We start from the raw sequence: 14,024 nt of genomic DNA on the forward strand, positions 1-14,024 counted from the left end.
GTCAGCCTAACTATAACGTCTGTGTAACCATTGTTTTTTTCTGTGAATTTCTAAGATTTTTAAATGCTAAATCCTAACCATAATGTCACTGATACCTTTGTTTTTTTCAGTGAATTTCTGGCACTGCCACGGTTTGCTTCTACAGAGGCCACCCTCCAGCATTTTACGAAGTAAAAGCTGTCCCAAGGAACAGCAGCTGTAGCCAACTATCTTGTTACTTTGGAGACTTTCCAATCAATGCCGAAAAGGGACAAGGCAGGTGTCATTTAGAAGTGAGGGTTCTCTGTGTTGTTTTCACTTTATATCTGAGAACAGATATGTACTAATTGTGACTCTCACCTGTTTCCTCCGACCAGACTGTGATACCTTCCAAGTATCCTGATCCATCACAGACGTCATGATGCACTCCTCTTCTTCATTTACAAAGTCATTTATTAAAACCACACCAGAAAAGGGAAGGACCCAACCAGAAAAATCTGAGGATTCCTCTCCAACGGCTAAACCAGATGTAGGGCAGTAAACAAAAGTTGCCTTCCTCTGAAAAAAATAAATATTTATAAATTAGGCAGACAGTAAAGAATTAGTAATGACAAAAGCAAAAACGGCAAACCATGCAAACCAAAACTCCTCCATCAACCGTAATCACCAACTGACACAGGTCTCTTATCTTCCTTCTAGGAATAAAACTTCTGGTTCCACCATAGTATTCTGGCTATATCCCAGAAAGATGCATTGCAGCATGCTCATGGTTAAACAACAAACGTTTTTTGCAGAATATCCTCATGTTTATGCTATGCTTTTGCTCAATTTTTAACTCAATAAATAAATAAATAACTATACAGTGAGCGTCGCCTCACTGCTCTTTGAGCAGTGCAAAACAAAATATGATAATAACATCTTATCATTTCATTTCTTTGCGTGGGACTCGGAGCCGGGGCGGGGCTGAGCTCGCCAGAGCAGAGTGAGTAGTAGTTTGCACTCTTTAAGTGTGCATAATGGTTTGGCCCGCCCTCTTGGGGCGGCCAAACCGCAATGCGCACTTAGCATGTTCTCCACCTGGCTGTCTTGCACGGCCCAATGGAGAACATGCCCAGGCACTGCCTGAGTGGCCAAACAGGCCGCTCAGACCAATCCCAGTGCTGCTCATGCAGCGTAGTGGTTGGCTAGGAGAGTCTAAGTGCTTCCGATGCTGCCAGTGCAGAGTGAGGATGGAGGGGAGACGTGCAGTGGCGGCGGAGATAAGTTTATATTATTAGTTTTTTCATCGCCCCCCCACCCCCGTTCCAAGGCAACCGCCACTGAATGTATATTATTTCAAACTGCAGTATTCTTACAGTGCAGAGGAGTTGTAATGTTTCCATGGTTTACCAATAGGTTAAAGACCCACCCCCTCAGTTTTTCATTTGTAGGAAATATATATGTGTGGTGTCCCAACGTTTTCGTAGGAGCCTGCCACTTGTGGCACAGCGTCAAGGAGCTGCTATCAACGCTGCATAGTCATGATTCCACCTTATGCCTCTTTCTTCACCACTGTAAACTTCCTGTATTTTTATTTCGCAGTTGCACGTTCTTTTTCGTCTGTGCTTTCTCCCTTTGTCACTGTTGTCCGATCTTTCCCTACCTCCCCTTTTTAGGGCTCGCCTGCTGATGCGCATAGCTGGCGAAGCTCTATAGCGGCTTATCCAGGGTTGAACCAAGCACGATATCCACTGGCGATTCCTTGCAGTGCATGTGCTTTTTAGGTCATTGCGCATGCGCAAGCCCTAAAAAGCGCGTGCACAATGCCACCAGCCGCCTGCCTGCCTGCCTCGCATTACCACATCAAAGGCAGCCCAGCCTCCCTCAAGCTTCTCAGCGTGCGCTCTGCCTCAGGCCGGCATTTCTCCTCCCTCCCCTAATTATTCACGGCCGGCCGGCGTTCTTTCAGTCTCGTTTTATGCTCTTTGATGCTTGTTTAAATTAACTTTCAACTTAAGCGCTACATAAAATACTCAAAATCAAGGAATACAATTACTACTGTCATTCATGGGAAGAGACATTAATATAGAATAGCTGACGTAGTATCAGATTTTTCACATTTTAAGTAACCAGCTCAATTGCATCCAAAAACGGTTACAATTTAAACTTCATAATTAAAACATAAAGGTGTCGTCTAGTGTTTTCAATTATTAACATTTAATGCTGGTGGTTGCGCCACTAAAATATTACTTTGCAATAAAGTAACAAATGAGCCAGGCAGTGTCCTCTTCCCGTTGGTTCCTCTATTCACTTTCAGTTCGAAGCTGCAAACATGGAGTACTGTTTGCTGAGAGTGAGACTGGACTCTTGACTGTGACAGCAGGAGGCCTATTTGGAAAAAAATGCCCTATCGCAGATTGTTAAACACTTTGCTTCTCAGTGCCACTCCAGCCTGCAGTAAATAATATCATTGCGCTGTTCGGTGAACCCTTCGGAGGTGTCGGTGTGTGTGCAATCTCCGTGTAAAACTCCTACACAGCTGGAATTTGCTTTAAGTAAACTCATTTCTTCGAGTTAGGGGGTAAACAAAAGATACAGTACATAGTCTGTAGCCATGGGCAGCATTCCTATATGCCACAGTTGCATGTCGATCTCTCGACAATGAGCTGAGCTCGTAAAAAAAAAAAAAACACTTCCGCACCGTCTCTTTGCACACCGGTCATAAAAACAAAGCCCTTTCCACTGCCCTTCCACCACCTACAGGGCACGGAGAGGCACACAGTCCAGTCCAACAGAGCAGAAAACAGCACTGGAGGTGCCTTCACTAGGACACCATGGGTACCGGCTGACAGCAGCCTCTAGCAGGCTGTTACTGGCCAGTTCCAAGCAGCTTCCACCTCTCTCTCTCTCTAAAGGCTCGCAGAAATCCCGTACCCTGCCCAGGGAGCTGACAGAGGGCGTAGTATAAAATTGTGCACCAGTTGCAGGGTACAGGAGTAACTGGAGTTACTGTCAGTCCCTTCCTCGGGCACTCAACCTCTGGGGCTCCAACAACATCATGGCCCCTGTGCAAATGGAGACCAGCGGCATCCTCCACTCCTCTGCCACCTCCTCTGGGTTCCGACATGGCTGCTGGAAGCACCGGCTACAGGATGAGCACCCTAATAGATTTTCTCCTGCAAACAACTTACCAAGATATTACGGTGCTTTCTGATCTGTAAGTATTTCAGAACCCAAGTTCTATATCTTCAGATGCCACTGCACCATTTTATTTTATTTCTTTGTTACACATTTTCCCATTCTGTACCATACTCGTTTTACCTTTACACTTAACTCTCCTTGCCCCGCCGGGAAGCACGTTTAGCCTAACATTACTTAAATTTGACTGAAGTCTATCAATCTGACGTCAAACAATCATGACAAAGTAAAGAGCAGCAACTGAATAAAAGAGCTTTACACGGTTGCACAAATACAAACAAAAACATATTTAGTTACTCCCAATTTTGGCAAGTAATGGGGTGTGGTACTAAGAGTTAAAGTTAGTTGCTCACTAGGGTATGCTGGCTTTTAAAATTCTGGTCTTCTGGTTCCGAAGTGGACATGTTAGAGACTTTAGTGAGTCTTTATTCTACAATTAACCCCTGGAGTTATTGGTGGTGTTTGCAGTCGGGTATCACAGAACAGCTTTTTAAACTTTAATTAACCTATGCTCACTATTGGCCTAGTTTCTAAAACGAATAATGGAGGAGGCTGATGGCTGCAGAATTTGCTGGTGGGAGGATTATGGGAAACTTTAATACACGCCATGAAACAACGCCACCAAGGGACAGATGTGTTTAGTTGAATTCACAAAGTCTCATAGGTGGCCTTATATGCTCAGTCATGCCATGTGTACAACAGCTCTACTCACTTCTCTAAGTGATAAAAGCCCTAATACAAAATGTATTTAGGCAACGCAGAGGAAAACAAGACAGATTTGGTTATTGTGCCAATCTAATGATTCAAGGTAAATGACAGCAGAATTGCATTTCGTTTTCAATTGTGTCTCCCCCGTTGGCCCTTTCGTCTCACCCCCTTTGTCTCTGTGCATCGCTCTTCTGTCTCTGTTCCCCTGCAGACGTTTCTTCCACCCCCTTAGCTCACTCTCTCCCGCTCACCCTCACTTACCCTCTCACCCTCACACTCACTTACCCTCTCACCCTCACACACCCTAACACTCACTTACCCTCTCACACCCTCTCACCCTCACACACACCCTCACACTCACTTACCCTCTCACCCTCACACCCACACACCCTCCCTCACTTACCCTCTCACCCTCACACCCTCTCACCCCCTCACATCCCCTCACACTCCCATCCCCTCACCCTCCCTCCCATCCCCTCACCCTCACACCCCCTCACCCACCCTCTCACCCTTACCCACCCTCACACACCCTCTCACCCTCACACACCCTCTCACCCTCACACACCCTCACTCTCACACACCCTCACTCTCACACCCTCTCACCCTCACACCCCCATCCCCTCACCCTCCCATCCCCTCACCCATCCCCTCACCCTCACACCCCCTCACCCTCTCTCGCCCTCACCCACCCTCTCACCCACCCTCTCACCCTTACCCACCTTCTCACCCTCACACACCCTCACCCTCACACACCCTCTCACCCTCACACCCCCTCACTCTCACACCCCCTCACTCTCACACACCCTCACCCTCACACACCCTCACCCTCACACCCCCTCACCCTCACACCCCCTCACCCTCACACCCCCTCATCCTCACACCCCCTCACCCTCACACCCCCTCACCCTCACACCCTCTCACCCTCGCACACTCATCCTCACCCTCACACACCCTCATCCCCCTCACCCTCACCCCCTCACCCTCACCCCCCTCACACTAACCCCCCTCACCCTCACACACTCACCCTCACACACCCTCTCACCCTCACACACCCTCTCACCCTCACACACTCCCTCCCCCTCACAATCCCTCACCCTCACACCCCCTCATCCTCACACCCCCTCATCCTCACACATCCTCACCCTCACACACCCTCACCCACGCTCATCCTCACCCTCATCCTCACCCTCACACACCCTCATCCTCACCCTCACACACCCTCATCCTCACCCTCACACACAGCATCACTCAGCGCAACCACAGCATCACTCAGCGCAACCACAGCATCACTCAGCGCAACCACAGCATCACTGGTTCAAATATGTTCTTTCAATGTTTCAAACTGTTTTGAAGCTTTCAGGCTTTATTACAAATCCCAAAAAGATGTTAATATTTCACTTCTGTTCTTGGATTTTCTCCACAATAAAAAACACTGAACATAATCTTCACAAAAGTTATTTACAAAAATTTAAGCTATTGCCATTACAAATTAAATAAATTATTTAAGTATTAATTATTAAAAAAAATTAAAAGCCATTGTTATTTGTAATATCAATACATCTAAGTCACGTAAATACAAAACATGTTGCATTACAAATGCTATAGGTGTCACATTTGCGAAAGTTTTAACTATTGGCATTGTAAATGACAAAGCTATTAATTTAGCTATTTTAAAAAATAACACCTAAATTAAAAAAAAATCGTTTATAAGACCAATAGCTCAAACTTTCCTAATGCGAGCCCTATTGCATTTCCAATGCTTGTTGTATCTCTCTCTCTTTAGCTCTCAGTAAAAGTTTAATGATGATAAATAGGACCTCGTCACCAAAATGAATGCTTGTGCCCACCGCCTACAACCACCGGCACCAATTAGGCACTGAAGACTCCATATTGGTACATGCGGTCATCCATGTGTAGCACTGCTGAATTTGGAACCACATACACTTGCTCTTTTCAAATATTTTTTGGGGCAAGCAAAAAGAAAAATCAATAACATAGTTGTCAAGCAAACTCCAAAAGGGAGAACCACTCAATAGGTTGCCCGAATAAAAATTGACACTTTACTATATTCCTGCACTGGTAGAAGCCCTTCAACATGTTTTCCACACTGTGCTACTTTAAAGAATGGGAATCAAAGGGTAAATCATAGGGGGGGGGGGAGAAAAGGAGGAGAAGATAACAGCATCCTATTCTCAATTCTAAACAACATTCAAACTATTAACTTACTCTACTCTGGGAAGTATGTTCAATACATTTTGCTCCCAATGACCTTAGGATTTCAAGTTTCTTCAGGGGACTCCTCTGCTTCGGTCAGGTCCTGTCTTTTTTCACTGTCAAATAGAGTCCTCACTGCGTGTGGATCTAGGAAAACATAACGCCATCTGTTATGTTGCACCTTTAATTTTGTCGTGTACCACTAGAAGCTTCATGTCCGGCTGCCAGTAGCTCCTTTTCTCCTCCTCTGTGCCAGCCTGCTGAGGTTGGGAAACATCAGCAGCCTTTGCCCTTTAAACATTAGACTTCTCCGCACTGCGGAAGACCGTAGCATGGCCTCTCATTGTTCTGCACTCCCCAACTCCAGCAAGAAAGTTGCACCACCCTTGTTGGCAATCAAAGAGCCTTGCATAAATCCAGGAGGTATAGCATCTTCTTGCCCCACTATCTCTGACCCCCAGTAGTTAGGTGATAACCACCACCATGCTCCCTCCTTCAGGTTTTAGGATACTCAAAATATACTATAGAGAATCTCTGGACAAATGGTCCAAGACTTCTACCTCCTTCTCCAATTGGATCACAGCAGAAACGGGTCACTATCAGAAGTCCGCTTGTTACCTCCTTGCCGCCACCTGGATGAGCACTGAATTCTCAAATATGACTTTCATGGATTAAGACCTCCCAGTTGGGACTCAATCTGGCTCACTCTGACTTTAAGATCCTCAAAGCCACGTTCAATTGAAGAGTGTCTCTCATCTGTTTCAGTAGGTTATGTAGCAGCGCTTCGCCACTGGTGATGCTAACTATAAGGAGGTCTTCTATGTCTTGGTTATCCCAGCTCTAGGGGGGGCCCTTGTGCCTTACTCAGGTTTAAGAAGTCCTTCTTCTGTTTTACACATTTGAACCTGTGGTCTTTGGGAGGCATTTCTGACCAAGGTTGGGCCTCTTCTCTTCATGAAGTTATGGGATTTGTGGTATATCTGTTTGGCACTCTATGGGTTGGGCATCAAAAGGATAAGGTAGGCTCATATATAAAGGCAGCATACAAGCCCACCATTCCGTACATGGTCTTCTCACCCACAGGCCAGATCACGGTGAGTCTACTATATTAAGGCGGTAAGCAGCGTCCTCCACTCTCTTGGATGTAATGTCTACCCTGGTGGCAAGTGGCCTTCTCCCCTCTCGGGGATGTAATGTCCACCCTCAGGCAAGCAATCTCAGAAACAATTTGCTGACACGTTCTTCTCCAATTGACCCTATAGTGTTGGTGCCATCTTGAATATTACGGTGGAGTAGGAGAGGCTCCATCACTCACAAGAACGTTTGTTTGGGGGGGAAATCCAGTCGGTGCTGAGACCCATCCGCGTCCCTATCTTTCAGGCACCAGCTGCTTCGGTGCCACTAAACACTCTTGCATGCAGCTGCCTCTACTGATCCTGAAAGGTAGAGTCGTGCCGGAGCTCCTCAGCCCTGCATCTGACTGGGAGCCCAGTAGTTTATTGGTCGGGAATCAGATAACATTAGGGAAAGTACTGTACCATTACTTTGAGCAGTACCAAAGTCAATTTAGTTGTTTCATTGGCATGAAGAAACACAGTTAGGGACCAGATGAACAAAGCCATTTTGAGGTCACAAAGCTGTTATTCCCAAAAACCACAGGGTTTGCAACAGCAAAATAGCTTATAGTACTAACCCCATTTCGTGAATCAAACTAATTTACTTTATACTTGCTCTTGGTCTCTCCTCTACTTCCCTTTCTTTAAGCTCTTTCTCCTTTTAAGTTTTTCTATCCACATTGGGCACGCTTGCCTCTGCAAAGAAATGACACAACCGTGAAACACTTTGGAATGAAAGTATATTACATTCAAATCAGTACTCTCCAATCTCCATTCATGTGACACGAAAAGGTGAAGAAACTCTGCATTTAGAAGAGGTTTAAGAACTGGGGGGGGAAAAGGAAAATACTGGTTTATTGAGACAGTTAGGAGGGAGAAGAACAAAAACGTTTGTTTTTTATAGTATATTTTAAATATTCTATATATTTATAGTGTGCTCGAACCTACTTGGGTGTGAAGGCATTTAAAAAAAAGATGTTAAATTGAGATGGGCAGAGGATTATAATAATAGAACAAACATTTCATAACCACTTACATAATTGCAGCAAACCTGGGCCGGAAGAAGGGGGCCTTGCTTTGCTTCTGGGAGGTGATGTGTGGGATCACAATTCTGAGCTTGGTTGGTAGAGAGTTCCACGCTGTGGTGACTGCTCCTGTGAAAAGCATTTTCTGTGCTATGGAAGTTCTACAGTTGTGGTTTTAAAATAAAGTTTTATGATTTTGAGGCCCGTAGTTGGTGAAAAGGTCTGGTATATGGACAGGTATATAGTTATGGATAGGTTTATGGACAAGGCAACATATTTTGGATTGGATTATTACCATGATGAGTAGCCAATGTTGATAACTGAGAACGGCGGCTGAAGTAATTAATATTTCAAGCAGAGTGAACTAGCCAAGCTACCTAGTACAGTTTTTAGGGGGGCCACAGCGTTTTGGTGGACCTCAGGTAGTATGATATTTCTTTTTATCTAGTCTTGAGATAACTAGTAAATGAACAGCTGTTTTGGGATGATTAGGGAAATGAGGTGGTGGATATTCTTTAGAGGTGAAGGTGAAAGTTTCCTGTCCACTAAGTAAATATAGGGACAAGAGTAAGAGCTAAATCGAGAATTAATTGTAAGGATTTTGCCGATGGGGAAGCTTTGGTAAACACCTACCAGATTTAAGCAATTCAGCAGAGAGGGCTAGAGTTTGCTACTGAAAGAGATTGAAAGGAGAAGGAATATTATTTTCTGGTGGCTTAGCAGCAGAATTTATTTTCCATCAAAAGTATGTAATTGACATAAGCAGTTTCTAGATATGGTCTGGAATAAGCTTAGAATCTTAAATCAACACCGAATGCAGTGTTCATATGTCTGTAACATTTATTAATCGCACCAAAGGCAGCCAAACGGTCTACTAGTAGTAACAAGCATTTGCAATGCAATAGGTCTTGCATTACTGAAAGTATGACCTATTGGCGTCGCAAATAATAAGTCAAACTTTCAGTAATGCAAGACCTATTGCATTGCAAATGCTTGCTTTTTTAGGCCTCAGTCTCGTAGGGAACCGAAATATGCTTAGAGTTGCCTCTCGGTAGCAGCTTTATTCACTCTGACGCAAGGCAGAGGTCAGACAGACAATTGCTGACAAAATACTGTAAATGCAAAAAATAATCCGTTTCCAAGCATGTGAGCCATACTATTGCAAAGCCAGGGTTGCAGCACCAGCCTGTGATTCGTTGGAAAATTGCAACATCAGTTCAACTGGACTCGTGTACACCTAAATTTTAGTTGCAAAGCACTTTATACTTCTTCTGCCGTTTCTAAGCATTACTCGAATTAACCAACCTAGGAAGGATTAATTGATTTTGCCAGCGTGATCCATACACATGAGACGTCCGCGACGACTATTAATTCACTGAGCGATGTCGGCACCTCTACGGTTTACCCAAGCTCTCTCTGGCACCCTTAAAAGCCTGCCTCAACGCAGCCGCTAGACTACTTACTGGCACCAGGAAATTTTACCATATCTCTCTGTGAGAAGTTGGCCTGATGTGCAGTGTTCACTATTCTAGTGATCACTATATATCAGTCCAAACAACCCTTATTGATGATTGGTTGTAAGTCAACCTTATAGACCAGCTATCCTAGTAGCATGGATACGAGCAGTCTAAGGCTAAGACTCTAGAGGGCGCGTTAAGCCAGCTGTTTTACCATCACATTACCCCTTGAACACCCAGTGAAAGGACACCACACAAGTGTTATGAAAATAAACAGTGTATTTATTAGAATCACAACAACCCTGTACTCTTTATGAGGACAGGGTGCTAGGCACACAACAAAACTCTTACGAAAATACTTAAGTTAGCACGTTATACACAAATGCCCGAGGGGCACGAAAAACCATATACTTAAAAAGTGGAATGCGAAATTACTAGCAGGTAAGTACAGTACTAATAGGCTTTGGAATCGCTAGGACTTGACTAGGGAATCGTTAGATTACTGCTAGGAGGCCCAGGGGACTCGGGTGCAGAGTGTGCACTCTCACGCGGGATGCGGGACAAAGTCTATGGGAGCTAGTAAAGGCAAAGTTAGTGTTCACGGGCGAACCCGACCTGGTAGGAAGAAAACGACAGTGGATCCTGACCCTAGGATAGTGAGGCTATGCTGGGACACCGAAGTGCCGAAGTTACCTAGCCCAGGGGCTGCAGCTGCATAGGTCTGAAAAGACGTCGGGGATCTCGTTGCCGGACCAGGAGCCTGGAAGGAAGAAGTTGCTGGCAGGCGACCAGTGAAGAAAAGTTCGATGGATCCAAGCCTGGATCAAGGAAGAAGAAAACCTGAAAGCAGAGGGGACCAAGTTCTTGAATCACTAGCCAGTGATTAAGTGGGCACCAGGATGGCACCGGGCGAAGTCACCGCAGTCAGGTGAGTGGGCGCTGCTGGGCTCTGCAGTCTCTCGGACCAGGAGGCGTTGTCGGCGACCAGGATGGAGGTGCGAGCTGTCCCACGAAGGTTCTTCCTGTCGACGTCGCTGGACCCAGAATTGGGCAACAAGTCTTGGCAAATGCAAGGCCCACGCGGTGGACCTAAAATGGCGTCTTGGGCGGACCAGGAGGGTCCAGGGTACTTCTCCGATGGAGGGAAGCAAGGGCCAGTCTGGAGCAACCAGACCAGCAGCAGAAATGTCGTCGGGCGTCGTCAGGAAGGCCACAAGCCAGCAGGCTAGTAGCCAAACAACGCGGTGAGCAGTAAAAAGCAGAAGGGCCCCACGCAGATCGGGGAGATGCTGGGGGGCTGCTCTTCGGTGCTGGAGCTGCTCAGGGTGGGGGCTTCTCGGACCCCAAAGCACTCACCAGGAATTCACTCGGCGGGCTTGCTGGAAAGAAGTCGTGCAGTCTTGCAGATGGCCGGTCCCTTGAGGTCTCGTCGCACCCACGGTTCTCAGCTGGGCTGTAGAGGTGGGTAGAGGTCAGAGGTGCCAGGGAAGCCGGTTCTCGTCGAGCTGGGCAGTCGGATTCCGGAGGAAGGACTTGCAGCAGACCGCAGTGTTCTTAGATGGTGCCTGCGGATGCAGGGTGACTACTCCTTAGTCACAAGGGAGAAATCTTAGGAAGAAGTCTTGAGTTCCTTTCGCAGAAAGTAGTTTCAGGATTCAAAGATGATCTCCTTTGGAAGGGGGCCAGTCTCTACCTTTATCCTGTAAAAAGGGGCTGGCACGCGACTAAGTCCTGCCCTATGGGTGGGACTAGGAGGGGGGTGGTTACACCCACTTCCTTGGCGGGCTTTTCCCCAGCACAGGGTCTGGAGTGACCCTGGAACTGGTTCCAGCCAGCCTATGCACAGTGAGCACCGGGGTGCCACGTGCAGTCACCTTCCTCTAAAGCCCTGCCTACTTACAATACACAAAATCCTGTCTGGGACGGTGCTGGCACCGCCCCTGGCAGGAAACCCTTTGTCCTTATCTCCTGCTCTGGGAGGACTCCCAGCAGCAGGAGGGCAGACTTGTGTCTCGGTGGCAGCATCCATTTTGTGGATGCTAAGGCTCTGTCTGACTTTTAACCGGGTTATAGGTTACATGCATGTCGTGTCCCTCTAGAAGGGTGGAATGCTAACCCCGTCGCCAGAATTGGCGAGGGGTTAGTATTCCAATTCGTATGACACCTTACTCGACATGTTTTGATAAAGCGATACCAGAGTTGGCACATAACCGCGAGGATTATAATGCACTTAAGAGTATATGGTATGCGATATCATGGAAACGGCTAAGGGATGGATCCCGAAAGCCGCAGACAGGCTCAGCTCATGCCAGAGCATCATCTCACACGATTCCAAGCACTCTGCCTTCAGGATTGTTAAGGCCTGCCATAGGAGTGACTGATAGGAGATCTGTGTGTCCATTTTTAGGGTTAGATATAGGTATACTATATCTAAAGCAAAGGGTGAGTACACCACCTTGCCCCAGCTGTCGTGCAGCCAGTTGTGTCAGTTTTAGTTAGTCAATCCAGGGGTGGCACAATACATGCTTCAGCCCCTGGGAGACTTCTGGGTGCACCTCAGCCCTGGGTACAGGGACTTGGAGAGGGCCCAGTGCCAATTCAGTACCTGAGTACAATTTGGATAGAGAGAACAGCTAGGCTGTGGGTCTGATTAGCAGGCCCACAGCCAGGGAAAGTCGTAAACCAGTGCAGCAAAAAGCAAAAAATCTGGGTGATCATAGGATTGCAGACCCTACTCTCCTACATGACCCCCCCCCCAAACTTTGGGACAATAAACTAACCTTGACCAGGTGAGTCTTCTTGCTCTAAGTGGAAATACCTGGAGAGCCCATCAGCATTGCTGTGATCAGTCCCAGGTCTATGGCGTGGCTCAGTTGTGGAGAAGCGTGGCTCAGTTGTTAGAGGCGGCAGACCCGGAAGCTGAGATCGGTCGTGGACCAGGGTTCGATTCCCCGCCTCGGCGGGTCTCGGGCTCAAACATTCCACGGACTCGACAATTCTCGCTCCGGTGCCTACTCAACTCACGGGGTCACACTCTGCGACTCTGGGCAATAGCTTGCTTAATCTCCACTACGGCCCCTCGCGGCGGGATGCCTGGCTTTCACCTTGTGGATACCCTGCCGGGGTATCTCACAGGGGAATACCAGGACGGGTTCCCTAAGCAAGCGCCTTGATACCTTCGGGTGATATGTGCGCTATATAAGTCGCAATACATTTACATTTACATATGCTCCACTGTAAAATCCATCCCCTGTAGGGAAATGGACCACCTAAGCAGTTTGGGGTTTTCACCCTTCATCTGATTTAGCCACAAGAGGGGCTTATGGTGAATGGTCTGTCTGAATGGTGAAGTGAGTGCCAAACAAGTAGGCCCTCAGCTTCTTCAGGGCCCAGACCACAGCAAAGGCCTCCCTCTCAATAGCTGACCAATTTTTCTCTCTGGGTGTCAACCTCCTACTAATGAAAGCAATAGGCTGATCATTACCATCAAAATTCAGTTGAGACAGAACAGCTCCCACACCCAACTCAGAAGCATCTGTTTGGACAATGAATGGCTTGGAGTAATCTGGACTCTTGAGGATAGGTGCTGTGCACATGGCCTGCTTTAGGTCATTGAATGCTTTCTGACAGCTTGCTGTCCACTGAACTTTCTTTGGCATCTTCTTGCTTGTCAGGTCATTAAGGGGGGTCACTATGGACCCATAATTTCTGACAAACTTCCTATAGTACCCAGTCAGGCCCAAGAAAGCTTGAACCTGAGTCTGGGTGATTGGAGGAGTCCAGTCCTTGATGGCCTGTATCTTACTCTCCAGTGGCTGAACCTGGCCTCCACCTACAAGGTGGCCCAGGTATACAACCTGTGTCTGCCCTATCTGGCACTTTGTGGCCTTGATAGTGAGGCCTGCCTTTTGCAGGGCCTCTAACACTTTCCTCAGGTGGACCAGGTGATCCTCCCAGGTGGAGCTAAAGACAGCAATATCGTCCAGATATGCTGCACAGAAGTCATCCAGCCCAGTGAGGACTTGATTCACCAACCTTTGGAAGGTGGCAGGTGCATTTTTCAGTCCAAAGGGCATTACCACAAATTGATAATGCCCTCCAGGGGTAGAAAATGCTGTCTTGGGTTTGGCTTCCTCAGCTAACCTGATTTGCCAATACCCAGCTGTCAAATCAAATGTGCTTAAGAAGTTGGCAGAAGCCAATCTATCTATAAGCTCATCTGCTCTTGGTATTGGGTGGGCTTCAGTCTTAGTGACTGCATTGAGGCCTCTGTAGTCTACGCAAAACCTCATCTCTCTCTTACCACCCTGGGTGTGAGGCTTTGGCACTAGAACTACTGGGCTAGCCCA

The 14,024-nt window shown here is 47.0% G+C and overlaps 1 protein-coding gene across 1 annotated transcript in view; it reads right to left on the reverse strand.

The window, feature by feature from the left end:
- The window catches only part of ALKBH4 (alkB homolog 4, lysine demethylase), a 69,832-nt gene that overhangs the window by 17,883 nt on the left and 37,925 nt on the right, over window positions 1-14,024 (reverse strand). The window contains exon 2 of the mRNA XM_078679667.1: window positions 340-537. Within this exon, the coding sequence (XP_078535793.1) occupies window positions 340-537 (198 nt within the window). The remainder of the gene's footprint in view (window positions 1-339; window positions 538-14,024) is intronic.

This window comes from Lissotriton helveticus, chromosome 3_1, assembly GCF_964261635.1.
Source record: "Lissotriton helveticus chromosome 3_1, aLisHel1.1, whole genome shotgun sequence".
In the NCBI taxonomy this organism is placed as follows: Eukaryota; Metazoa; Chordata; class Amphibia; order Caudata; family Salamandridae; genus Lissotriton; species Lissotriton helveticus.